Source organism: Mauremys mutica, chromosome 1 (assembly GCF_020497125.1).
Source record: "Mauremys mutica isolate MM-2020 ecotype Southern chromosome 1, ASM2049712v1, whole genome shotgun sequence".
NCBI lineage: Eukaryota > Metazoa > Chordata > Testudines > Geoemydidae > Mauremys > Mauremys mutica.
The window spans coordinates 110,436,548-110,463,446 of NC_059072.1; the positions used below are offsets into that span (position 1 = coordinate 110,436,548).

Genomic DNA, 26,899 nt, shown 5'->3' on the forward strand with positions numbered 1-26,899 from the left:
TTAAACCGGTTTCTGTACTCCTCCCTAACGAGAGGAGTAACGCTAGTATCGGTATTAAAATATCGGATTAGGGTTAGTGTGGACGCTGATCGACGGCATTGGCCTCCGGGAGCTATCCCACAGTGCACCAGTGACCGCTCTGGACAGCATTCTGAACTCGAATGCACTGGCCAGGTAGACAGGAAAAGCCCCGCGAACTTTTGAAATTAATTTCCTGCTTCCCCAGCATGGAGATCTCATCTCATCAGCACAGGTGACCACGCACAGCTCATCAGCACAGTTAACAATGCAGTCTCCTGAGAATAGTAAAAGAGCCCCAGCATGGACTGCACGGGAGGTACTGGATCTGATCGCTATCTGGGGAGAGGATTCAGTGCTAACAGAACTGCGTTCCAAAAGACGAAATGAAAAAGTATTTGAAAGAATTTCTAAGGCTATGACGGATAAAGGCCACAGCCGGGACTCAGTGCAGTGCAGAGTGAAAGTTAAGGAGCTCAGACAAGGCTACCAGAAAACCAAAGAAGCAAACGGAAGGTCCGGGGCAGGTCGAAAAACATGCCGCTTCTATGCTGAGCTGCATGCAATTTTAGGGGGCTGCGCCACAAGTACCCCACCCCTGATCGTGGATTCCGAGGTGGGGGTTGTAATCTCTTCCATGGCTGAGGATTATGCAGACGGGGAAGATGAAGATGAAGAGGAGGAAGACCTAGCAGAGAGCACACAGCACTCCATGAGCCCCAGCAGCCAGGAGCTTTTTATCACCCTGACGGAATTACCGTCCTCCCAGACCTCACAAGCGGAATTACCGTCCTCCCAGCCCTCACAAGCCACTATCCCAGACAATGACGCCATGGAAGGGAGCTCTGGTGAGTGTACCTTTGCAAATAGCAAACATTGTTTTTTAACCAAGCCTTTTTTAATGATTGATTTGCCCTGAGGACTTGGGATGCATTCGCAGACAGTATAGTTACTTAGAAAAGTTTGTAAACATGTCCAGGGATTGAGAGGAAATCCTCCAGGGACATCTCGATGAAGCGCTCCTGTAGGTACTCCAGAAGCCTTTGCAGAAGGTTTCTGGGCAAGGCAGCCTTGTTCCGCCCACCGTGGTAGGACACTTTACCACGCCATGCATGTAGCAAGTAATCAGGTATCATTGCGTGGCAAAGCATAGCAGCGTATGGTCCCGGTGACTGCTGGCATTCAAGAAGCATCCGTTCTTTATCTTGTTCTGTTATCCTCAGCAAAGTGATATCGTTCAGGATAACCTGTTTAAAAATCAGGAATTTAAGTAAGGGGGGTGGCCATTTTTCTACTGAGTTCGTGGAATGCATCAGCTTAAAAAAAAAACTTTCCTGCACGTAGCGAAGCGGGGGGAGGGGAGGAGTGAAATGCCGATGATCTTTTCTGTGTTTGGTCACCGGCGATCTTCCCCAAGGTACCAGACACGCAGGGGGTGGGGGGTGGGAAGGGTGTTGATTAGCAGGGAGCTAGCGTGGTATTAGCCATGCGTTGGGGGGAGGGGTAAAGCACTGCAGAAGCCGAAAGACAGTGGCTTACCATGGCCGCATGCAAGCTGAATTCTGATGCCTGGACCTGTGTCTGAGAGATGTGTAACTGCAGAGCTGCAGGCACTCACTATTAAGATGAAAAATGCGACCTTGTAGGGAAATCACATGTGCTAGGTGAATACTGCTTTTCACTGTGAAAGAGTATAACCATTGTTCTGTAAAATGTATCTTTCTAAATATTTATCTCCCTCATGCAGCTGCAAATTTTTCAACCATCCCTCCTCCATCCCAAAGGCTAGCACAGATAAGGCGGAGGAAAAAGAAGACGCGAGATGAGATGTTCTCGGATATTATGGAAGTTACACGCAATGAAAGAGCTCATCTGAATGAGTGGAAGGACGTGGTTTCAAATTACAGGAAAGAGGCCAGTGAACGTGAGGACAGGAGGGATGAACGTGAGGACAGGAGGGACAACCGAGATGAGAGGTGGCGGCAGGAAGACCGGCAGGAAAATCAGCGGTGGCGGCAGGAAGATCAGCGGTGGCGGGATGCAACTCTGGGGCTGCTGTGTGATCAAACTGACATGCCCCGGCGTCTTGTGGAGCTTCAGGAACGGCAGCAGGATCACAGAGTGCCGCTGCAGCCCCTGTATAACCACCCTCATCCCTCACCATGTTCCACATCCTCCTCACCCAGACGTGTAAGAACGCGTGGGGGGAGGCTCCGTGCACCCGCCCACTCCACCCCCGTGGACAGCCCAACCAGAAGGCTGTCGTTACTGTGAATTTTTTTAATGGCCTTCTCCATCCCTCCTATCCTCCTCCCAAACCACACCCTTACTTCTCTATCTCTTTTTATAATGAATCAATAAAGAATTCATGCTTTTTAAATGAGAGTGACTTTATTTGCATAAGTAAGCTGTACTCGAAGGGGGTGGGGGAGTTGCTTACAGGGACTGAGTCAATCAAGGGGGTTGGGTGTTCATCAACAAACACAGCAGTCACACTGTACCCTGGCCATTGATGAAGCTCGTTTTCAAAGCTTCTCTGATGCGCACCGCTTCCTGGTGTGCTCTTCTAATCTCCCTGGTGTCTGGCTGCGCGTAATCAGCGGCCAGGTGATTTGCCTCAGCCTCCCACCCCGCCATAAAGGTCTCCCCCTTACTCTCACAGAGATTGTGGAGAATACAGCAAGCAGTAATAACATAGGGGACATTGGTTTGGCTGAGGTCTGAGCGAGTCAGTAATGTCCGCCAGCGCGCCTTTAAACGGCCAAATGCACATTCCACCACCATTCTGCACTTGCTCAGCCTGTAATTGAACAGATCCTGACCACTGTCCAGGCTGCCTGTGTATGGCTTCATGAGCCATGGCATCAAGGGGTAGGCTGGGTCCCCCAGGATAACGACAGGCATTTCAACATCCCCAACTGTTATTTTCTGGTCTGGGAAGTAATTCCCTTGCTGCAGCCGTTTAAACAAAGTAGTGCTTCTGAAGACGCGAGCGTCATGAACCCTCCCTGGCCATCCCACGTGGATGTTTGTGAAACGTCCCTTGTGATCTACCAGTGCTTGCAGCACCATTGAAAAGTACCCCTTCCGGTTTACGTACTGGGTGCCCTGGCGCTGCGGTGCCAAGATAGGGATATGGGTTCCATCTATCGCCCCACCACAGTTAGGGAATCCCATTGCAGCAAAGCCATCCACTATGGACTGCACGTTTCCCAGAGTCACAACCTTTCGTAGCAGCAGCTTAGTGATTGCTTTGGCTACTTGCATCACAGCAGCCCCCACAGTAGATTTTCCAACTCCAAATTGATTCCCGACTGACCGGTAGCTGTCTGGCGTTGCAAGCTTCCACAGGGCTATCGCCACTCGCTTCTCTACTGTGAGGGCTGCTCTCATCTTGGTATTATGGCGTTTCAGGGCAGGGGCAAGCAAGTCACAAAGTTCCATGAAAGTGCCCTTACGCAGGCGAAAGTTTTGCAGCCACTGGGAATCGTCCCACACCTGCAACACAATGCGGTCCCACCAGTCAGTGCTTGTTTCCCGGGCCCAAAATCGGCGTTCAATGGATAGAATCTGCCCCATTACCATCAGGATCTCCAAAGCGCAGGGGCCCGCGGTTTGAGAGAATTCTTTGTCTACGTCCTCATCACTGTCATCGCCGCGCTGCCGTATCCGCCTCCTCCTCGCCTCGGATTGAAGGTCCTGGTTCACCATAGACTGCACGAGAGTGCGCGAGGTGTTTAAAACATTCACGATTGCGGTATGGAGCTGAGCAGGGTCCATGCTTGCTGTGCTATGGCGTCTGCACAGTTCACCAAGCAAAAAAAGGCGCGAAACGGTTGTCTGCTGCTCAGGGAGGGAGGGGTGAGGCTGTACCCAGAACCACACGCGACAATGATTTTTGCCCCATCAGGCACTGGGATCTCAACCCGGAAATGCCAAGGGGCGGGGGAGGCTGCGGGAACTATGGGATAGCTACGGGATAGCTACCCACAGTGCAACGCTCCAGAAATCGACGCTAGCCTCGGACCATGGACGCACACTACCGATTTAATGTGTTTAGTGTGGCCGCGTGCACTCGATTTTATAAAATCTGTTTTACAAAACCGGTTTATGCAAATTCGGAATACTCCCATAGTGTAGACGTACCTTCAGAATTTCCTGTGTTGGGAACCTGAGTGGAAAGAGCACCTGAGTCTATCAGGAATAGGCTTCCCAAATTCCTTTGGGACCCAGGCCACTCCTCACATCTGTTCAGCTTGGCTCATTCCCAATCTCCTGAGCCATCCAGTCCTACAAGTCTGTACCATCTCAGGAAATTGAATTACACATTTGTGCCCCAGTCGGGAAGGCTCCGTGAGAACACCACGCTGACTGACAAAATGCTATTCACTATGATCACATTCTGAACATTTGGAACCTGTTTTCTTTTTTGGGGTCATTTTCACTCACTTCATGGGCCAGATCTTCAGTTGTGAAAACTGGCATTGCTGCATTGAAGGCTGTGGGGGCTCTGGTCTCGTAAGTTTAATAGAATTAGTTGTGCACAATATATAAAAATTCTCCTCTAAAACTGGCCTTATTCTCCTCTCATTTACACCACTGTAATTCCATTGAGCTTCAATGGCATTACAAAGGGTATGAGTTTGCAGTGTTGTTAGGGCAGGGGGAGAAAAAGAGGCTAGAGAGGTGAACTGACTTGTCCAAGGTGACATAATAGGACAGTAGCAGAGCTGGAAATAAAACCCAGCTTTCCTGACCCCCATGCCATTGCCCCACCCACTGGATCACACTGCTAGTCTGAACACTACACATGCAATGTCTGCTTACCTGAAGATGCCAGCTCAGCAACTGACTTCTTGGTGATATGACCCATGAAGCCAACAATGGAGAACATGACAAATCCTGCAAATATGCTGGTGGTGGAATTTATACAGCAGACGATGATTGAGTCTCTGGAAAAGCAAACACAGATGTGAGAAAAACTTCAGCATTTCTAGTCCAGTCAGCGAATCAGAACAGGTTCGGAGTTAGCAGATGAGGTGAGGGTGAAAATGAGGCCTGAGTGTAACACCGATAGACCCCGGTCGTCGGGGGACGGAACCGCACCTGGGACCTCTGGAGCCTCTACCGCATGAGCTAAAAGTCAACTGGCTGTTAGCTAAGGCTGTAGAGCAGAATCATTTTATCTCTTTCTCTAAGCAATCTCGGTGCCACTAGATGGGACTGGACACCACACCCAGAAGGTGTGTGGGTTACATGAGGAGGCATGTTACCATGCTGTGGACAGGTGACAGTGAGAGGTGAAGGTCAGAGGTGGGGTGGGTAACTTGGTGATGTCCTGTGGCCAGAAGACATTCAGATATGAGGCTCAGTGGTGAGGCCTGGGTTGCATGCTGGTGAATTAGAGACCGTACAGCATCAGGTACTATGGGCCAGATTGTGAACCCCTTACACTGGTGAGTGGTTACTCACAGGAGTAGTCTCGGTGACTGCAATGGGAATACCCCTGTGACTAAACGCTTGCCAATGTCACACAGGGGTTCACAGTTTGCCTCTGTGTGTCTTTCTGATTGTAGAGGTATTTGAAGAATACTGACTTGTATACATTGTTATGGAAGGAGTTATAGCTTCCCAGGGCAATCAGAGATCCCAACCCCAGTCCATAGGAGAAAAAGATCTGTGTGGCTGCATCCATCCAGACCTGCAAAGGAAGAACAAGCCATGACTCAGTATTCCGTAGCACTGTCGGAACATTCTGCATAATCCAATCTGTCCATCTAGCTTTCTAGATCTTCTTTGAATGACAGATTATCGTGTCTAAAGCATGTAGCAGGGGAAGTGTGGCAAGTGGGACAGTCAAAATGTTGATTTTGATGAAGTTTTAGGTAAGAGACTACACCAGGGGTGGGCAAACTTTTTGGTCTGAGGGCTGAATCGGGGTTCCAAAACTGTATGGAGGGCTGGGTAGGGAAGGTTGTGCCTCCGCAAACAGGCTGGCCCCTATCTCCTATCTGCCCCTCCCACTTCCCGCCCCTGACTGCTCCCCTCAGAACCTCTGACCCATCCAACCCCCCATCCCACACTCCTTGTCTCCTGATCACCCCCTTCCAGGACCACCACCAACCGGGATCCCCTCATCCAACCCCCCTGTTCCCTGTCTGCCCCCCCGGAACCTCCAGGCACTACTGACTAGAGAACCTCAAATGATTTCAAATTTGGGTTCCTTTCACATAAACACCTAAAAAGTTGGCTGCTTATCCAACCTAACCACAGCTTCTGAGGCCAGCAAGGCAGGACTGGAAATCCCGCAAGAACAGGCTTTCCCACTTGATTTCCAGTACTTCCTGCTTCCAGAAATGCCAGGAGAATGGCTTTTCTCCCCATACTTCAGCACTTCCAGAGTCAGCCAGAACTCAGGAGCACAGAGACAGGTGGAGATGAACAGTAATGGAAGAAAATTGTTAAGGGCCAGATTGTGCTTTAAGACACTAGCCTGTGTTATGTGGGAGTGGGCGTCCCAAGTGGAGACATGTTACCTCATGGAATTGTAACCCACCCACCTCCTGGCACTGAACACTTAGGCCTTGGCTACACTTGAGAGTTACAGTGCAATAAAGCCGCCCACAGCGCTGTAACTCACTCCCCGTCCACACTGGCAATGCACATACAGTGCTGTATCTCCGTGGCTACAGCACTGCTTGTACTCCACCTCCCTGAGAGGAATAAAGAGTATTGCACTGCTGCAGCGCCAGTGTAAACGGGGAGTAAGCTTAGTACGCAGTGACTGACCTCCGGAAACTTCCTCTAATCCTTTTAAGTGAAGGTTTCACTCTTTGTTTTGTTGTGAACTCCGGGCCTCCGGAGCTGCTTATCAAAAAAACAAACACAGCTCCTGTTTGTTGTGAATGAGTAGAGGTGGAGGGGCTCCCATTGGAATGCCCACAGCTAGTGTTTGCTTGAAGAGAGAAGCGGTGGGCGCGGGAGAGGAAGGGGGGGTCCGTTTCAGTGAGCGGCTCCTTATCTGGTTTGTGAGGAAAAAAACAAACAGCTGTTGTTTGCTTTCAGTGAGTGAGAGAGGGGTGGGGGAGGGGGTTGGAACTTGCAAGGCAGCTGCTGACAGTGTCGGCTCCAAAAATCCACTCTCTCTCCCCCCACGCTCCCTGTAACACTCCACCCTACTCCTTTTGAAAAGCATGTTGCAGCCACTTGAACGCTGGGATAGCTGCCCATAATGCATCGCTCCCAATGCCGCTGCAGATGCTGCAAATGTGGTCACGACAGTGCGCTGGTAGCTGTCAGTGTGGACAGACTGCAGCGCTTTCCCTACTCAGCTGTACGAAGACAGCTGTAACTCCCAGCGCTGTACAGCTGCAAGTGTAGCCATGCCCTTAGAGAGAGAGAGAGATTAATGAGGTTGCTTTACAGCCTTAGCTAAGAGGCAGTTGGCTTTTAGCTCATGCAGTAGAGGCTCATGCACTAAGATCTAGAGGCCCCAGGTTAAATCCTGCCCACCGACAACCAGGGTCTGTCAGTGTTACAGAAACATAATTCCTCTTGCACTTGGGCGGGGGGCGGGGTGTGCACATGCTGCACCTCCATATGGGAGGATGAGACGAGCACACCCCTCCAAAGCAAGCCAGCGATACAGGTAAGAGGAGGAGGTGGGGGGGGGGTACAGCCTTTGCTTCTCCTTGCTCTTTTTGGGGTTGCTAATGTGCTTGGGAGATGCACAATAATACCTAGCTCTTCTACAGCGCTTTTCATCAGCCACAAGAAGGGGAGATCTCCTTGTGCCTTCCCCAACTTCCAGACACACTAAGAGCCAGCTGCAACCTGGCTCTAAATGAACATCCCAGAATCTTTACAATACTTTGGTTCAGGGTTTGGTTCCAGAAATGGGCAGAGACTGGGGGTGGGGATGAGATTGTGTCTTAATTATTCTGAACCATTTTCTCCACCTCACAATGCAAGGGGAAGGGAAGGGGTCTGCGGCAGATCTGTACTTAGAGCAGGAGTGCTAACATTCGTGTTTTATCACAAGTCTAACCATAGCTGGTGTGTTTTCTTAAAGCCCCAGCCCCTGGAGTCAGCTGATCACATGAGAATCTCAGCTTTCATTGTTTAACAGTTGTAGTTTCTAGCCTGCAGAGTTGCAGAGAAAAGCTGGAAAATGTGACCCATGTGTAACTTAAAGGCCCCAAACCCAGTGGGCTAATAAAAAGACCACAGAAGGTGTTTTTGTGAGATATATGGCATGATGTTTAAACCAATCCTGTAATTTTTTTTGCAGGGAGCCTTACTCATGGGTTGGCAATACTGTTACAGTGCAGTGGTTCCTACAAAGAGGGACCATTGGGAGCTCTAGACAATCAGGATTATTCAGTTGTCATCACTTGTGCATGACGAGCGACCTCACAGACCTCTAAGCAATTGTTACTCTATAACAGAGAGAAACTTGCCTTCTCAAGCATCTCTACTGCACTGGGCTTCCCATTGAGCCAGGCAAACAGTATATGGCTTTCACTTGCCATTTAAACACTTCCACTTAAAATAAAGGCTATGTCTAATGCTGAACTCGTACCTACATCTAGCACTGCAGGTATGGGCAATATAGGGTTACATTGCCTCCTCTACGTAGGACTGCACTATCCAACCCAAATAGCTACCCCTAGACTAATCAGTGTAATGGAGCATCCGCATGTCAGAGTGGCACGTCGGCAGTTGGTGTAAATCAGCATCGCTCCATTGATAATACTACAGGATTTCCATGGAGCACCACTGATCAACACCAGTTGTGGATCTGGCCCAGTTTTGTCTCTGACTGTGAAGACTGTGGCTACTGGGATTCTAAGACTCTAAGATTGGAAGGCTTTTTTGGTTATGAGAGAAACTTGAAATGTTCAAAGTGCCAAGGAACTTGAATACAGCAGTGTAAAAGCTTTAAACATTGCAGGACCCACCTCAGACTTAGAGAGTTTGCTGAAGTCTGGTGTGATATAAAAGAGAATTCCCTCCTTGGCTCCCGGTAGAGTGACTCCACGGAAGAAAAGAATAATTAACATGAAGTAAGGGTAGGTGGCTGAGAAATACACAACCTGAGAGAGACAAAGGGAGATGTTAGTTGTGTAGTGAGGCACTCGCAGTCTGAGCTACAGCTGTGACTTGATTCTCCTAGCTTCAGTGGGTTTACTCCTGATTTGCACTGGTGTAAGTGAGAAGTGAACTGGGCTCTAAGGGCAGGTCTACACTACAGGGTTAAGTCGACGTAAGTTACACAACTCTGGCTATGTGAATAATGTAGCTAGAGTTGACACAGCTTAGGTCGACTTATTGGGGTATCTACACCATGCTGGGTTGACAGGAGAAACTCTCCAGTCAACTTTCTTTATGCTTCTTGTTCTGGTGGAGTACCGGAGTCAATGGGAGAGCGATCTGTGGTCGATTTAGCGAGTCTGCACTAGACCCACTAACTCAACCCCCGATGGATCGATCACCGCAGTGTCGCTCCACGGTAAGGGTAGACATGCCCTGAGTGTGTTAGTTCTTCCTGCCAAGACTGATAATTAGGGAAGGACATGGCCTCCATGAAGTTTACATTGAGGGCTAATGGCTCTTTTGTAAGAAACTGGTTGAGACTTTTCTTGCCTTTTCTGTGTTATGTTTCTCTTCAAGTAATATTTCTGAATATTGGGGGTTTCTTCTATTAACGACAAGAGACTTTACTGATCACATAAATGAGAGCCTGGTGTAACTGCACCAAAAGCAGTGGAATTGCACAAGTGATGAATTTGGGCCAAAGAAGTCAGAGATGTAACCAATTTAAGTAACTTAGCCCTTATTTTCTAGTGATTTGCCTTGTCTTTCTTTATTTAAATGATTCAAGTAATGTTAGTTTGCCTGAAGGTGCTTCCCCCACATTTCTTGGGAGACTAATTCACAACCTAAGAAAGTTTACTGTGAAGAATTTTTTTCTGACATTCAGTCTAGATTACTCTTTTCTTAATGTCATCCCATTACTCCAAGTTACATCCTACATAATATATTCCAGTAGTACCATTTTACCAAACTAAGCAATTTCTCAGGTGTTTCTTTTTTCTGGTACTGCTCTGTAATGTTATACACTAGGAAATAGCAATATGTTTCTGTTTCGAGGGTCAGCCTCAAAACTCAAAGTATGAGGTGAAAAGAGACCAGTGATTCTGGATGCTCAATTTCTGATCCCCTAAAATGACCTGAGTTTGAGAGCGGGTGCTCAAGGAGAGGCAAAGGCCCCTTTATGGTGTTTCAAGTTGGGCTTTGAATGTCATTTTTTAAAAGCTTGGCTTAAATCTTTCCAAAAGTCTGAAAGTTCAATACTCAGTCTGGAGATGTTATGGTTCTAGGCTTAGAATACCGCAACTCCTGTGGCAATTTTTACCACTGTGAAAGATAAAGAATTTAATGGCACACACTCCAATTTTCCTTGCAACACAGTAAACCCTAATTACAGGCACTCAAAATTAAATCTGGAAGACATTTCACCATGAGAGATGAGTACAGTAATAAAAGCCAACACTGTATTGCTTGATTATTACAAAGTACCTTTCCAGTCCACTCTACTCCTTTCCAGATGGAGAAATAGACCAGAACCCAAGCTAAAGCGAGAGTGCCTGCTAGGGGCCAGCGGATGTTACCTGGCTCCCCCAGGCCACCAGAGATCTGGTGCATGTTCCTCCTGCAGACAAAAGACATGGAATTAGAAAAAGGTACAATCTACAGAGACTGAATGGTTTGAGATTCCAGACACAGGCAGAAGGAACGAAGGATGGGGGTGAGCCCAGATGCGGGCAGAGGGCACAAAAGGTGGGTCTGAGTCCAAACATTGGCAAAAGACATGAAGGTCAGAAAGAAAATGAGATACAGTGTGAGGGACTGAAGGAAGAAGGATGGATGATGGGATGTGTTTTGACCCTCATTGCTCTGTCTGAATGTTTAACTGCACATGAACTGGACATTTAGCAGGAATGCCCCCTCTGTAGACAGAGAGCACCCATTCAGCACGGTCTGAGGAACAATTTCATGCCGCCAACAGAGACTTTCAAAGCTACTCTCAAATGGATGAGCAAGAAGCCCCCATGAAATGATGAGATGGTCCCTGCAGTGGTGAAACCTGACTTAGGCTGGAGACGTACTCCCAGAACTCGGTCACAGCGCTGGTCAGGTTGGTGGTATCATTGAGGGAGTAGTTGGAAAAGCATCTCTCTGTGTTCCAGGCATTGCCACAGCTTTGCCATGGCAGATCCTAATGGGAAGAGGAAGGAGAGGATACAATTAGGGAAGCATGGCTCAGTTCTGTTCTCGAAATGCTCTCTTCTGTCAGTCACTTATCCCTGATGCATTGCCCTGTTATGATTTAGAACATACTTGTTTGTTAAGCTGCTCCTGGCTCCATTTGATTTAGAAAGTCACATTCTAACAGGATATTCTGTGGGTTGTGGTGAGGGAATGTGAGGACTTCCTCGAGGGTATGGGGTGTTCAGGGGGTGTGGAAACATGAGGCGGGTTGGGGGGCAGGGTAGGAATGTCAGAATGTTCTGGGGGGCTGTGAAAACAGAAAGCTGGGTGGGTGGAGAAACTAGAATGTGAGGCCGGGTGAGCAGTGTGACTGTTGGAACATGAAGATATCTGAGGTGTGTGGGAGGAACATGGAAACACAGGGATAGGTAGCTGAAGACCTGAGGGCATGGCAAAGGGGAGTTGCAGAAGTGCAAGGATGTACCAAGTAGGGGGTGGGACTGTGAAGCCATATTGGTGTGGGGAATGTGGGTGACTGTAGGAATGTGAAAATGCATTGGGTGGTAGAAAGGACCTATAGAATATGAGGACTTCAGGGACATCAGGACATGTTGGGGGGATTGTGGGGAACATGTAGACATAGGGGGTGGGAGAGCTCAAGGATGTGATGGGGAACATGAGGAGTGGAAATCCCAAGGTCATGTTGTGGATCGCAAGGATATTGGGAATATGAGGATGTACTGGGCAGACAACTGTAGGGAAAGGAGGACCATGCCAGAGCCCATGTGTAACATGAGGGCGTGCTGGGGACCTGGGAAGAACACTAGGATGTACCTGAGGAACTGTGAGGAATGTGAATAGGCTCTGTGATGTACTGTAGGGAAGACAAGGATGTTCTGGGGGTGAATAGCCAGAAGCACCCGAGTGGGACTGTGGGGAATGCCAGAATGCATGGATGTCTGTACATTGGGACTATGAGGGTGCACCAGTGGGGAGTGTAGAGGGAATGCCAGGGAATACCTGGGGAACTGTGAAGAATGTAAGGTTTTGCTTGGAAAGGCAAGGATGTGCTGGATGGACTGCAGATAATGTGAAGATGTGATGGAGAGGGCTCTGTAGGCATCTCAAAGATATGATGAAAGGAGGGCTGTTGGGCATATGAGCCTGTGCCAATATAAGGTAAGGACCAGGTAAAATATTTATGCCCGACCACCACAAAAGATCAAAGTTTATGTGAAAGATTAAACCTTATTTATAAACTTAATACTATTAAAATAATATTACATCAATGGCTTCAGAGAAACATCCATACTTTGTCCAATGTTATTACCTTCATCGGAAGGCTTTTCTGGAATGATTTATCTAGCTTTCTATTGAAATTATCTACCCAAAATATAGCAGCCTATGCCACTAAATGTACAATGGGCCTGATCCCAAGGCCATTGTAGTCAACAGCAGTCTTTCCAAGGTCTTCATAGGCTTTAGCTCAAGCCCTGTATAAGGAAAAGCAGGGACTGATTCTTTGATCCAAATGGTTGAGACAGGCCTACAGGATCCCAAAGTAATTTTGCACATAGTTCCTAGTGCAGCATATGGGCAGGTATATGGTCTGGAATGTTTGTGATGCACTGGCACAAAACTTCTTGTAAAATTATCTTACTTTCAGAAGGAGGTTTTGCTCTATTGAAAAGTGATTTATTCACAATTTGCTCTACATGACTCCTGGATAAGGAACAGTAGGTTCGCTGCAATTTAAAAAGAAGTATCTTTTTTGGAAAGTGGATAAATACATATATATTAAAATGAAGTATGTGCATGCGCGCACACACACACACGCACTTTATCTTCTTGATAGAATTAGTCAATGGAAATGGTAATTAGTTAGTGATGTTTGGTGCCCAGATGTTTGGGAACCCATCTTGAGACACTTGAAAGGGCTCTGAATGTCAGAGGCCAGGAGCTCAGGAGCCAGACTTGCTAGTCACTTTCCAGAGTATTAATGAAAGTATTCCTTGAAATAATATCAGGCTATGATTAGGGCAATATCAAAACCTTAATACAATGACATTAATTGCTTAAATATTAAGTATTTAAAATTGCTTGTCACTAATTAATAGCTATTAATTAAACCAGGCACTCTCGTGTTGCTTTTCATCATTAGATCTCAAAAGTTCATTGGTTGAAGGATAGCATATTTATAGTAACTGTAGCTTTTTGTTAGCCTCACTTGCAACTAATGGTTTGATTTATTGAACAAAAAATAAACATATGGCTGGAGTTTGAAATATTATTTGTCCCTAGATTTATACAATTAAAACACCAATCTGTATTGCACTAGAAAAGTCAGGATTAAGGCCCCAATTCAGCAAAGCACTTCTGTGTGTGCTCACATCCCTCCCTACTCAGCAACACACTTAAACACCCACTTAGGTCCCATTCCAAATACTGGCTGATTTAGCATGTACTTTACTGACTTGATGTGTTAGCATGTCTACACTGCAATGAAATACCCACAGCACTGAGTCTCAGAGCCTGGGTCAATTGAGTCAGGTCCCTGACGCTCAGTTGAGTCAGGTTCATGTGTGGCTAAAAATAGCATTGTAGATATTTAGGATCGGGCTGGAACCTGGACTCTGAGACCCCAGAAGGCAGGAGGGTCTCAGGGCCCAAGCTCCAGCCTGAGTCCGAACATCTACAGTGCAATTTTATAGCCCCACAGCCAGAGCCCTGGAAGCCTGAGGCAACTGACCATATTCATCAATGGTCTATTCACTTCAGTGGGGTGATCCCAGGGAGGAGTATCTCTGGGTAGGACTATGATTAAGGAGTTTCTGTTGTGGCAGGCGTGGGGGATTGCATGGTAGTTATGTAGAACTGATTAATGAAATTGTTTTTAATTGTTCACTTTATTAATGTAACTTCATAAGTAAAGTTTTATGAATGAAACAACATTCATTCATAAAACCGGTTAGCCCATGAACTGGCTAATTGACAATGAAGATGCTTGTTAGGAGCCATAGCTGTTCAGTCATCTGCCTTTTAAGTTTCACTATCAATCCAATTCCTGCTTAAATCACTGAGACTTGCACTGTTTCAGTATTGTAACTTCTGTTCACCATTTATTACACTTGCCTACATTGTAACTTCTGTTCACCATTTGCCATATTGTAATACAAACCCCATTTTAAAACTCTTACTCCATTTTGTAAAAGCTTGCTCCAACCTTCATTTTTGCAAACCCTGCTGTAATCTTATTTTTTGCAAACCCTGCTGTAATCTTATTCATTTAGTTTAGATGTGTGAATGAGGTATGGATGGATAATGGAATCAATCTCCAGCCCCAGCGTGTCCTGATGAAATAGAGTTCAAACACCAACGGCTGAAGATGCAGACAAGAGCCCTAGCAAAGTAAAAAGAGTCCACCCTAAAAAGAAAAGGTACAATAGAAGGAAGATCAAAGCCAGGTCCAAGGCTGAAAGTCACGCCTGCAATTGACGAGTGATCAATCACCAAACCCAGAGGCAGCATGACACAGCAAGACCTATAGACTTTGAATTCAAACTAAAGCCTACAAAAAGGATGAGTGAGGGTAACATTCTGCTGCCAACATGGAAGGGCATCAGTGCATGCCCAGCAGAGACCCAGCTAGTCCTTGTGCCCAGCTTTCCTGGCCAGTTAGCCGCCACAAGCTACGAACTCAAGCTACATTCAGGACTGGTAACTATCAAGCAGCTGCAGAACATCTGATGGATGGGTGTGTGTGTGTGTGTGTGTGTGTGTGTGTGTGTGTGTGTGTGTGTGTGTGTGTGTGTGTGTGTGTGTGTGTGTGTGTGTGTGTGTGTGTGTGTGTGTGTGTGTAAGGATTAAGATATTAGTTATTGGTAATAAATCAAATTGTTATTGTAATAAATGTGGCATCTTTGTCTTGCCTGAAAAGATCTTGTGTAGTTTTGTCTGTATAACATTTATTTATTTTTGTCCCACTTTATCTTACTCTAGACGTGGGCCTGAGCTGCAAAATTCAGACAGGGGTCTAATTTAACACCCCAAATTTTGACCCAAATTTTGACCCAAATTTTGGGGATGCTCCAGTCTGAGATTTTGATTCAGACCCATCTCCACTTAATTTAAAGAAAACTGATGGCGTAGCTCTGATAACTGTGAGCTCCTTGAATCAAAATCACAGATCTTCTACATTGAGGCACATAATGATCAGCTTTATTGGTCATGTCCGTACTGCCTGGGTGCGTAGGCAGCACTGACTGAACTCCCAAAGTCCTGCTCCAAGGTGTAATGGGCTCAGGATGAAAGCTGGGATGCATCCTCTGGGTGCAGACTCTTCTTTTGTGGTTGTAAGGCAGGGGGGCCATATCTGGATGGGCAAATTGTATGCAGGGCCATGAATATAGGGCTGGGGCAGGGGGTTGGTGTGCGGGAGGTAGTGCAGGGTGTGGGAGGGGGTGTGGTATGCAGGAAGGGGCTCAGGGCAAGGGGTTGGGGTTCAGGAGGAGTGCAGAAGGGGGCTCAGGGCAGGGGATTGGGGTGCAGGAGGGGTTCGGAGTGCAGGATCCAGCCCAACGCCGCTTACCTCAAGCGGCTCCAGGATGATATCGGCACAGAGCAGGGCTAAGGCAGGCTTCCAGCCTGCCCTGGCCCTGTGCCACTCCCGGAAGTGGCCAGCATGTCCGGCAGTGGCTCCTGGGGGTGGGGCAGGTGGCTCCACCACTCGCTGCCCTTGCCTGTGGGTACCACCCCCAAAGCTCCCATTGGCCGCGGTTCCCTGTTCCCAGCCAATGGGAGCTGCGAGAGGCGGTGCCTGCAGGCGAGGGCAGCGCTCGGAGCCCTCTACTCCTCCCCTCCCACAGGGGCTGCAGAGTTGTGTTTCCGGCCACTTCCGGTGTGGGGCCAGAACAGGCAGGGAGCCTGCCTTAGCCCCGCTGGCAATCCCATGGGCCGGACTGAAACCCTGAGGGGCCAGATCCGGCCCATGGGCAGTAGTTTGCCCTCCCGTGTTATAAAGTCTTGTTCAGGAACATGTAGGGGATCAACCTGGACCACAACAACTGACACTTGTACACATTCTTAGTGTGGGGTTAAGAGAGAACAGCAAATACTGCAGGTGTTCAGAAGGCACTGGAGACAACACACAAGAACATTTTGACAAATGGCTTCACAGATGCTGGAAAACTTAATCAAATAAAAACTGAAGCTGGACTGAACAATGGTTCATGTACAACAATTTAGCAGGCAGGTCTAAACGAAATAGAATCTCACAGGACCCATGGAATTATGTCTATGGATTGCTAAGGGAGCTCTTCTCAGCCATTAGATTGATAAGAATGGTTCAGTTGTGAAGAAATGCACTTCGGACTCGAGGCTCCATTCGGATCTTGTATACACTGGCACAAGGCCCCGATTCAGGAAAGCATCCCGTTGCAGTCAATGGGACTTAAGCCTATGCTAGAAGTCATTTGCTTAAATGCAGTCCTGTTTAGGGGGTAGATGTAAGCACGTGCTTAAGTGCTTTTCCACTGGTATCAATGGAGTGGGAGCAGTGTAATTGGAGTCTAATTAAGTTCACTACCAAGCCCATGGTAATGAGACAATCTCATGAAGAAGCCATTTTAGAACACGTCGCTATTACCGTGACTGGCACTTTCTGACTATGATAGACAGAAAGAAGAATGTGAAAGGCTGTGGGGCAGAGGGACAGATTTCTAAGATTTATAAAGGGAACATATCCACTAAAAGAACACAGCACACAGTAATGCAGATCAGTTGATGTCATCATAGGATGTCTCAGCAACAGATCCAGAAGCAACATTAAGCGAGCCCCTTCGCACAATCTGTAAACTGTATATTGTGTATTTCATGGCACAAACAGCAAGGAATGTTAAATTCCACATTTCACGAGAGAAACAGGAACTGCCAAAATTACACAGAGCCAATTAAGGTTCATAGAAATGGCTGAAACTCACTGCAGTGAAAGAGTTGAAGAGATAGTACAGTGCCCAGGCAATGATGACAATGTAATAGACATTATCCCAGAACGAGAGAACCACAGCAGCCAGGCCCACTCCTAGGAGAGAAGAAACAGAGCGTGCTCAACACAAGCCATCCAAAGTCTATGGAGTTATACTGAGCAGATGGATACAAGCCTCCTATGCTGAAGTGGGGACGGCAAGCCGAGAAGTGACTGCACAGAGGAGAGGCGAAGGTTTGTACACCTAGGAAATGTGAATCATCTCACAGAGATCAGTTAGTGACAGCGCACGGTGCCTCAAGTTCACTGATCAGCCAATGAAGGCTTGTGCGGATGTTATGCCTCTCTCCCATGTTTCAAAGATTGAATGGTGGTGTCCTTCAGTATCCTGCTAGCAGAGTTGTATGTGTGGAGCTCTATGAAAATCAAAGAGGGGGAACCAGCTGTGTCTCTGCCTGCTCCTGTACTTGAATTAGTCTCTCTTAATAAAAACATTCATTCTAATTCACCGCTAGCCTCTCGTAGGTTGTTACTGTGAACACAACAACAACAGGTTTACTCCCAACTGGGGGAGAGCCAACCTTCTAGTGTACAGTAATCAGGGTTCTGCTGGTACAGAGCAGCACTGTCCTCCCCACCAACTAACTGCATCTCATGTTAAGTACAATCCTGCTGGGCCAGGTGGCTCCGTTCAGTCGTTTGCCTCCATCAAGGCAGTGTTGTCTACCTGAGTGTTTTGTCACTATCAAAGGTCATTCAGACAGAGAGCTGGAGTGTTACTGATGCCTAGACACCATGGTGAAGGGGACTGTGGTGGGCCAGGTGCCCCAGCGCCCCCTCGTGGCAGGGGCGGGTTGGGGCCTAGCGCTGCACCACTCGCTTGTCCTTCGGTCTGCCCCTGGTAGCCGGCGTATTACGGCCTAGCGGCCAGAGTCTATGGACACCCCCTCCGGGGTGGAGTAGCACGGCCTAGCGGCCGGAGTCCGTAACCGCCCCCCTCTCGGGGTGGGGTAGCGCGGCCTAGCGGCCGGAGTCCATAAGCGCCCCCTTCGGGGCGGGGTAGCGCGGCCTAGCGGCCGGAGTCCATAAGCGCCCCCTTCGGGGCGGGGTAGCGCGGCCTAGCGGCCGGAGTCCATAAGCGCCCCCTTCGGGGTGGGGTAGCACGGACTAGCGGCCGGAGTCCCTACACACCCCCTTCGGAGTGGGGTAGTGCGGCCTAGCGGCCTGAGTCCATAAATACCCCCTTCGGGGTGGGGTATTACGGGGTGGGGTAGGGGGACTCGGGCCCTCCCTCTCCACCGAGCCCCGACCCAGGGCCCTGTTTGTGGCAAGTTCTCCTTGCCTCCCGCTCAGCGGGGATCCGCCCGCAACACGCCAAGCGATCCTACAGCTTTAAGGCTGTCAGTCTCTACAATGCCCCTGGGTCACTTCCTACCCTGCCTGGCTGGACGTCTGCGTTGTGGGAGCGGCTCCCCAGTAGGTCCGTCACTGCCGGCATCCCTCCCCGGGGGACCCGGGTCGGCCCCGGCTCGGCTGGCGCCCCGGTCCGAGCTCCTGGGCTCTCCCTCTGCAGAGGCTGACGGTCTGCGTCCTTCTCCCCCGGTGGCCAGCCCAGACTGAGCAGACCTGCAGGCTTTTATACTGGTCTGCCAGTTGGAGCATGCCCAGCAGAACTTCCTGGGCGTGGCTTCCTCTGCTAGTAAAGAAGGGTTAACCCCTGCTGTACCAGTGCGGGGCTGCCCTGCCCCGTCACAGGGACCTTAAAAACACCATAGATCAGCTATAACAGTCTCCAGGGACTCACCACCATTTCCCCAAGGGCTTATGTCCCAGTCCCTGAGGTGTTGCTTCCCATTCCAGTAAATGGTTTCAGCTCTAAAGTTAGATATATGGCATCAGCATCATGGACTTACAGCACAGTACCTTTGAACATGGGCGCTAATTTCCAGACCCCCAATCCGCCAACAGAGGTATACTGGCCGAGAGCTGTCTCCAGCAGGAAGACAGGAATCCCAGCAAACACCAGCGTCAGAAAATAGGGAATCAAGAAAGCCCCTGGAAGAACAAACAGCTGTTAGCAGCACGTTCTGCAAGGTCTCATCCCACAAGACTTTTCGGGGCCCTGGCCACCTTTTCTCCCCAAGAAATGTAAAGCTCAGCTCACAGTTACTGCACAAATCCCTGGGCTCACGTTGCAGTCCCAATGCTCTGTTCCAGCTCCAGTTCTCAAGCAACAATGCCACCCCCAGCTTTGATCCCTCTGTTCGATAGTGAACAAGGTTTGTTCCATGGTGGCTGTTTAATTACTATTTGGACTGTATCTTTCTCTATCACTTCTTCCTTCTCACATCCCCATCACCTTTGCCCCATCACCCATGTCCTGATCTGACTTATCAGTCTAGATATTTATACCACACTCATCAACGTGATATCTGAGACCAAGGCAAGAAAACAGAAACAGGAACTGGTAGTTCATGGGCAATTTGTTCTCTCTCTCCCCACCAGCCCAACAGCAGACAGGAGACTTTGGCATTAGCCATTAGTTCATTTGTTAACTATTCTGTTATTGTGACAGAAAAGCTAGGGCAAACCAGTTGGGTCTTGCAGCTGGACGTGCTGGCAGCGAGATTTGAGGTCAGTTGGATTTCTTGAGGAAGGCAGTTCTGCGGCTACAGGATGGCTGTTGAGAAAGCTCAGACTCCAGCTTTCGCAGGTCTAACACAGGTTGTAGAGAGGTCCATTGCCCTTAGGATGGATGCTGTCACAGAGGGTCCTCATTGTGGAAAGAGTGGTGGTTGCTCAGCTACCTCAGACCCAACCCTCTGAGCTCTGAAGATTTGCACCATGACTTTGAATGGGAACTCTGTTTAACGAGGAGGGAGTGACATGACTGAAGCACTGCAGTGATACACTCCCACCTCCCAGGGTCACTCAGCAGAGGGCTGCTGCATTCTCGATTAGCTGGGTTTCCCTGCCCCAGAATTTGCATCTTCAGTCTCAGGTATAGGGGTTTGCAATAATCAAGCCTGGACAACCTGAAATCATGGATCATTGTGCTGGGTCCATCTGTGACACTATTGGGCTCCATCAAACCACTAGGGATGACTCTGCAGAGACACTTGACGTCAGTCAGGACTGCTGACTCAGTGGGTAAACAGCTGAGGCCCAACGGGAGCTGGATAGACAGCTGAGCCCCACAGGGGGAAGTTGGCTTCAAGCCCCTTTACATGCGTCTAGGGCAGTGATTCAGGAACATAAGTTGGCAGCAGGTGGCAGGGGGACACGGTCAGTGTGCTGCGGGCAAGCAGCTTGACGGCCGTGAGCTTGAACTCCCAGCTGGCAAAAAGTGCCAGCTTATATTCAACAACATCTTGACTTAAAAAAACCTCTCCAACGCTGTGGTAGAAAGATGCCAATCAGCACCCCCTACAGCATTCTAGCTAGCAATGGACGCCTGCAAGCCAGAAATCAGAGTCAAGCCTTCTAAGAACTTTGGGAAAGGTCAGATCCAATCTCTGAGGCTATTAGTATTTAGTCATATTGTGGTAGATCCTAGACATGGACAAACCATGATCGGGGCCCTGCATCATTGGCCACCCTATTATAACATTCTGGGAGGAAAATTACACCCTGGGCAGAAATGATTTGGAGAAATGTTGGTAGAACTAAAAATGAGCACACTGAATTTTGAGTGCAAAAACAGGGGTGGGACTCAGGAGATCTGGGTTCTGTACCAGTGTGATCTGGGGCAAGTCAGTCAGTCTCTTGGGGATGAAAATAATCTTGCCTCCCTCCCCTCGCCTTGTTTGCCTTCTCTATTTAGATTTAGCTCTTTGGAACAGGGACCGGGTTTGTACTGCACCTGGCACAATGCAGCCCCAATCTTGGTTGGAGCCTCTAGGCACTAATGTGATACAAACCAATACTAATAATAATTAGTAAAGAAAATGGCCACCACTGCCCACTGATTAATTACCAGGAACTAAAAGCAACAATATGTTTTTGTTTGTAGCCTTAATCAAGGTCAAATGCCTGTCATAAGCAGTTAAAGAAACATTCACTATCAGGTATGCACAGTCTAAATTTCTCATCAGACAATTGTTAGGACCTACTGAGCTACATTCAGTGCTAAGGGTATGTCTACCTGGAATGAATCTCACCCTCACTGTATCCCTGATTACAATACAGATTAAATCGACTGGGGGTTGATCCAATGTGACAGCAGTTAGTGAAACGACAATATTGTCATTCCATTCAATTTGTCTTTGCGTAATGGAAGCAGCCCACACAACTTTGCTTTCAACATTGCACGTGCTGATATATAATTGGAGTTCCACCCACTGTCTGCTCAGCAGTGGAGGTGCCTCAGCCTCGGCGCGGGAGGCATTGCCTACCTGGTTCTGAGTCAGAAGCTGACTGATCCTTCCTCTTTGCTTTCAATTGGGTCTGAGCAGTGCTTTGTGTGTCCCTTTGCCTGCTTATTTTCAGACGTCAGCAACCTCCACTGCTGCTCACTGTGGCAGGCTGCAGAAACAGTTGCTTGTTGGCAGCCAGACTGGAAGAGGACCAGAGGAGTGACTGATACAGACAGCAATGGAACAGCCTGCATGGACCAGCAGCATGGGGCCTTGAAACTACGCAGGCACAGCGCACGACTTTACATTTCCTGAGAGCAACATTTCTTATGGCAACTGGCAAATTTGCTAGGCTCATCCAGCATTTTCTGAAACTCCTGCTGCATTGCTCTGCATCCCTGCCTCTGTTGTGTTAGAGATCATATAGTGCTGGATTTGTAACACTAATAATAGCACTTGGCACTTCCCTCCTCGGGGCTCAGCATGATTTGCAGAGAGGAATTATTTTAGCCTCATAACACCCCTGAGATATCTATTATTATCTCCAACTGAGTTATGAAGAAACAGCCATGCTGAGGTGCCGTGATTTGTCTGAGATCATGCACCCACAGTGTGGCAGAGCCAGCAATAAAAGCCACCTCTCCCATCACTCAGCACTGCCCCATAAAACCATTATTCCTTATGAATTGACATAAGAAAACAGGAATAGAAGGGAGAGACACCTGGGCCACCTCACCTGGTCGCCAACTGTAGTTGGTGCCTGATACTTCAGAGGAAGCTGGAAAAGCTCATAGCGCACCTAATTGTGTTAGGTTAGCTATTAGGAAGAACTTTCTAACAATAAGGGTAGTTAAGCACTGGAATAGACTTGCAGGGGAGGTTGTGGAATCTCCATCTTTGGAGGTTTTTTAAGAAGAGGTTAGACAAAGACCTGTCAGGGATGGTCTAGGTTTACTTGGTCCTGCCTTGGTGCAAGGGGTTGCACTAGACCATTGGTTCTCAACCAGAGGTCCAGGGCCACAGACAGGTTTCAGGGGGTCTGCCAAGCATGGCCGGTGGTAGGCTTCTTAGGGCCCAGGGCAGAAAGCCAAAGCCCCACTGCGCAGAACTGCAGCCAGGGGCCCCGAGCCCCATCACCCGGGGCTGAAGCCAAAGCCTGAGCAACTCAGCTTTGTAGTGTGGGGCCCCGGGCAATTGCCCCGCTTGCTATCCCTTGACGCCAGCCCTGGCTTTTATATGCAAAAAAAGAGTTGTGGCACAGCTGGGCAATGGAGTTTTGATAGCATGTCGGGAGGGGCCTCAAAAAGAAAAAGGTCGAGAACTAGATGACCTCTTGAGGTCCCTTCCAGCCCTACATTTCTATGATTCGATAATGTGCTGTGGTGGAATTTCATGGGCAGAGTATTGTCTAGTGGTTAGTGTAGGGGACAGGGAGTCAGGACACCTGTGATCAGTTGGACGGGTCTCTTTTCCCAACATGCAAACTAGATGAAACACAAAGGCAATGTCAGACATGGGACAACAGTACAGTAAGGAAGGAGTGGGAGAAAGAGCTCATGAGAAGGACAAGCAGGTCAGAGAGGAAGTGAATATTTAGGAGGAATTTAAAGGAGAGGGAAAAGAAGACTGGTGGCCTAGGAGGGGAAGATTTTTCAAGCACAGGGGGCAGCATGACTGAAGGGGGGAAAACCAAGACTGGGAAAGGATGGAGTGGGGGAAGTGAAGAGGGTGGGGAAGGAAGTAGGAGGAAATGAGAGCCTATGACAGCTGGAGCTGAGATTATTGGCAGTGTTGGAGGTGAGGAGTAGTTTGAGCTAGACATGGTAAGAGATGGAAAGCCAGTGAGACAAGTGGAGAAAGTGAGTGACATGGATGAAGCAGTGAGAGAGGAAGGTGACATTAGCAGCAGAGCTTTGACAAAAATGGTGGGGAGGGAGAAGAGGGCCTGGTCTACACTAGGCGTTTAAATCGGTTTTAGGAGCGTAAAACCGATTTAACGCCACAACCGTCCACACTAGGAGGCACCTTATATCGATTTTAATGGCTCTTTAAATCGGTTTCTGTACTCCTGCCCGACGAGAGGAGTAGCGCTAATATCGGTATTAACATATCGGAATAGGGTTAGTGTGGCCGCAATCGACGGTATTGGCCTCCGGGAGCTATCCCACAGTGCACCACTGACCGCTCTGGACAGCATTCTCAACTCGGATGCACTGGCCAGGTAGACAGGAAAAGCCCCGCGAACTTTTGAAATTCATTTCCTGCTTCGAGAGCGTGGAGAGCTCATCATCACAGGTGACCACGCACAGCTCATCAGCACAGTTAACAATGCAGTCTCCTGAGAATCGAAAAAGAGCCCCAGCATGGACCGCTCGGGAGGTACTGGATCTGATCGCTATATGGGGAGAGGATTCAGTGCTAACAGAACTGCGTTCCAAAAGACGAAATGAAAAAGTATTTGAAAGAATTTCTAAGGCTATGACGGCTAAAGGCCACAGCAGGGACTCCGTGCAGTGCAGAGTGAAAGTTAAGGAGCTCAGACAAGCCTACCAGAAAACCAAAGAAGCAAACGGAAGGTCCGGGGCAGGTCGAAAAACATGCCGCTTCTATGATGAGCTGCATGCAATTTTAGGGGGCTGCGCCACAAGTACCCCACCCCTGACCGTGGATTCCGAGGTGGGGGTTGTAATCTCTGCCATGTCTGAGGATTATGCAGACGGGGAAGATGAAGAGGAAGAAGAAGAGGAAGACCTCGCAGAGAGCACACAGCACTCCGTGACCCCCAGCAGCCAGGAGCTTTTTATCACCCTGACGGAATTACCCTGCTCCCAGCCCTCACAAGCAACTATTCCAGAGAATGACGCCCTGGAAGGGAGCTCTGGTGAGTGTACCTTTGCAAATAGCAAACAGTGTTTTTTAAGCAAGCCTTTTTTAATGATTGATTTGCCCTGAGGACTTGGGATGCATTCGCAGACAGTATAGTTACTTAGAAAAGTTTGTTAACATGTCCGGGGATTGAGAGGAAATCCTCCAGGGACATCTCGATGAAGCGCTCCTGTAGGTACTCCAGAAGCCTTTGCAGAAGGTTTCTGGGCAAGGCATCCTTGTTCCGCCCACCATGGTAGGACACTTTACCACGCCATGCATGTAGCAAGTAATCAGGTATCATTGCGTGGCAAAGCATAGCAGCGTATGGTCCCGGTGACTGCTGGCATTCAAGAAGCATCCGCTCTTTATCTTGTTCTGTTATCCTCAGCAAAGTGATATCGTTCAGGATAACCTGGTTAAAAATCAGGAATTTAAGTAAGGGGGGTGGCCATTTTTCTACTGGGTTCGTGGAATGCAGCAGCTTAAAAAAACACTTTCCTGCACGTAGCGAAGCGGGGGGAGGGGAGGAGTGAAATGCCGATGATCTTTTCTGTTTGGTCACCGGCGAGGCGATCTTCCCCAAGCTACCGGACAAGCAGTGGGTTGGGGGGAGGGGGAAGGTTGTTGATTAGCAGGGAGCTAGCGTGGTATTAGCCATGCGTTGGGGGGGGAGGGGTAAATCACTGAGACAGTGGCTTACCATGGCCGCATGCAAGCTGAATCCTGATGCCTGGACCTGTGTCTGAGATCTGTAACCCCAGAGATGCAAGCAGTCACTATTAAGATGAAAAATGCGACCTTGTAGGGAAATCACATGTGCTATGTAAGGTGAATAGTGCTTTTCACTGTGAAAGAGTATAACCATTGTTCTGTAAAATGTATCTTTCTAAATATTTATCTCCCTCATGCAGCTGCAAATTTTTCAAGCGTCCCTCCTCCATCCCAAAGGCTAGCACAGATAAGGCGGAGGAAAAAGAAGATGCGAGATGAGATGTTCTCGGATATTATGGAAGTTACACGCAATGAAAGAGCTCATCTGAATGAGTGGAAGGACGTGGTTTCAAATTACAGGAAAGAGGCCAGTGAACGTGAGGACAGGAGGGATGAACGTGAGGACAGGAGGGACAACCGAGATGAGAGGTGGCGGCAGGAAGACCGGCAGGAAAATCAGCGGTGGCGGCAGGAAGATCAGCGGTGGCGGGATGCAACTCTGGGGCTGCTGCGTGATCAAACTGACATGCTCCGGCGTCTTGTGGAGCTTCAGGAACGGCAGCAGGATCACAGAGTGCCGCTGCAGCCCCTGTATAACCACCCTCCCCCCTCACCATGTTCCTTAGCCTCCTCACCCAGACGTGTAAGAACGCGTGGGGGGAGGCTCCGTGCACCCGCCCACTCCACCCCCGTGGACAGCCCAACCAGAAGGATGCCGTTACTCTGAATTTTTTTTTAATGGCCTTCTCCATCCCTCCTTTCCTCCTCCCAAAGCACACCCTTACTTCTCTCCCTCTTTTTATAATGAATCAATAAAGAATTCATGCTTTTTAAATGAGAGTGACTTTATTTGCATAAGTAAGCTGTACTCGAAGGGGGAGGGGGAGTTGCTTACAGGGACTGAGTCAATCAAGGGGGTTGGGTGTTCATCAACAAACACAGCAGTCACACTGTACCCTGGCCATTGATGAAGCTCGTTTTCAAAGCTTCTCTGATGCGCACCGCTTCCTGGTGTGCTCTTCTAATCTCCCTGGTGTCTGGCTGCGCGTAATCAGCGGCCAGGTGATTTGCCTCAGCCTCCCACCCCGCCATAAAGGTCTCCCCCTTACTCTCACAGAGATTGTGGAGAATACAGCAAGCAGCAATAACGTAGGGGACATTGGTTTGGCTGAGGTCTGAGCGAGTCAGTAATGTGCGCCAGCGCGCCTTTAAATGGCCAAATGCACATTCCACCACCATTCTGCACTTGCTCAGCCTGTAATTGAACAGATCCTGACCACTGTCCAGGCTGCCTGTGTATGGCTTCATGAGCCATGGCATCAAGGGGTAGGCTGGGTCCCCCAGGATAACGACAGGCATTTCAACATCCCCAACTGTTATTTTCTGGTCTGGGAAGTAAGTCCCTTGCTGCAGCCGTTTAAACAGAGTAGTGCTTCTGAATACGCGAGCGTCATGAACCCTCCCTGGCCATCCCGCGTGGATGTTTGTGAAACGTCCCTTGTGATCCACCAGTGCTTTCAGCACCATTGAAAAGTACCCCTTCCGGTTTACGTACTGGGTGCCCTGGTGCTGCGGTGCCAAGATAGGGATATGGGTTCCATCTATCGCCCCCCCACAGTTAGGGAATCCCATTGCAGCAAAGCCATCCACTATGGCCTGCACGTTTCCCAGAGTCACAACCTTTCGTAGC

At 48.7% G+C, this 26,899-nt stretch overlaps 1 protein-coding gene across 1 annotated transcript in view; it reads right to left on the reverse strand.

The window, feature by feature from the left end:
* LOC123351589 (sodium- and chloride-dependent GABA transporter 1-like) overlaps window positions 1-26,899 on the reverse strand; it is a 49,934-nt gene that overhangs the window by 21,085 nt on the left and 1,950 nt on the right. Inside the window, exons 2-8 of the mRNA XM_044991043.1 lie at window positions 19,199-19,330; window positions 17,271-17,371; window positions 11,190-11,299; window positions 10,600-10,732; window positions 8,979-9,113; window positions 5,616-5,719; window positions 4,846-4,970 (exon numbers count right to left, since the gene is read on the reverse strand). Of these exons, the coding sequence (XP_044846978.1) occupies window positions 4,846-4,970; window positions 5,616-5,719; window positions 8,979-9,113; window positions 10,600-10,732; window positions 11,190-11,299; window positions 17,271-17,371; window positions 19,199-19,330 (840 nt within the window). The remainder of the gene's footprint in view (window positions 1-4,845; window positions 4,971-5,615; window positions 5,720-8,978; window positions 9,114-10,599; window positions 10,733-11,189; window positions 11,300-17,270; window positions 17,372-19,198; window positions 19,331-26,899) is intronic.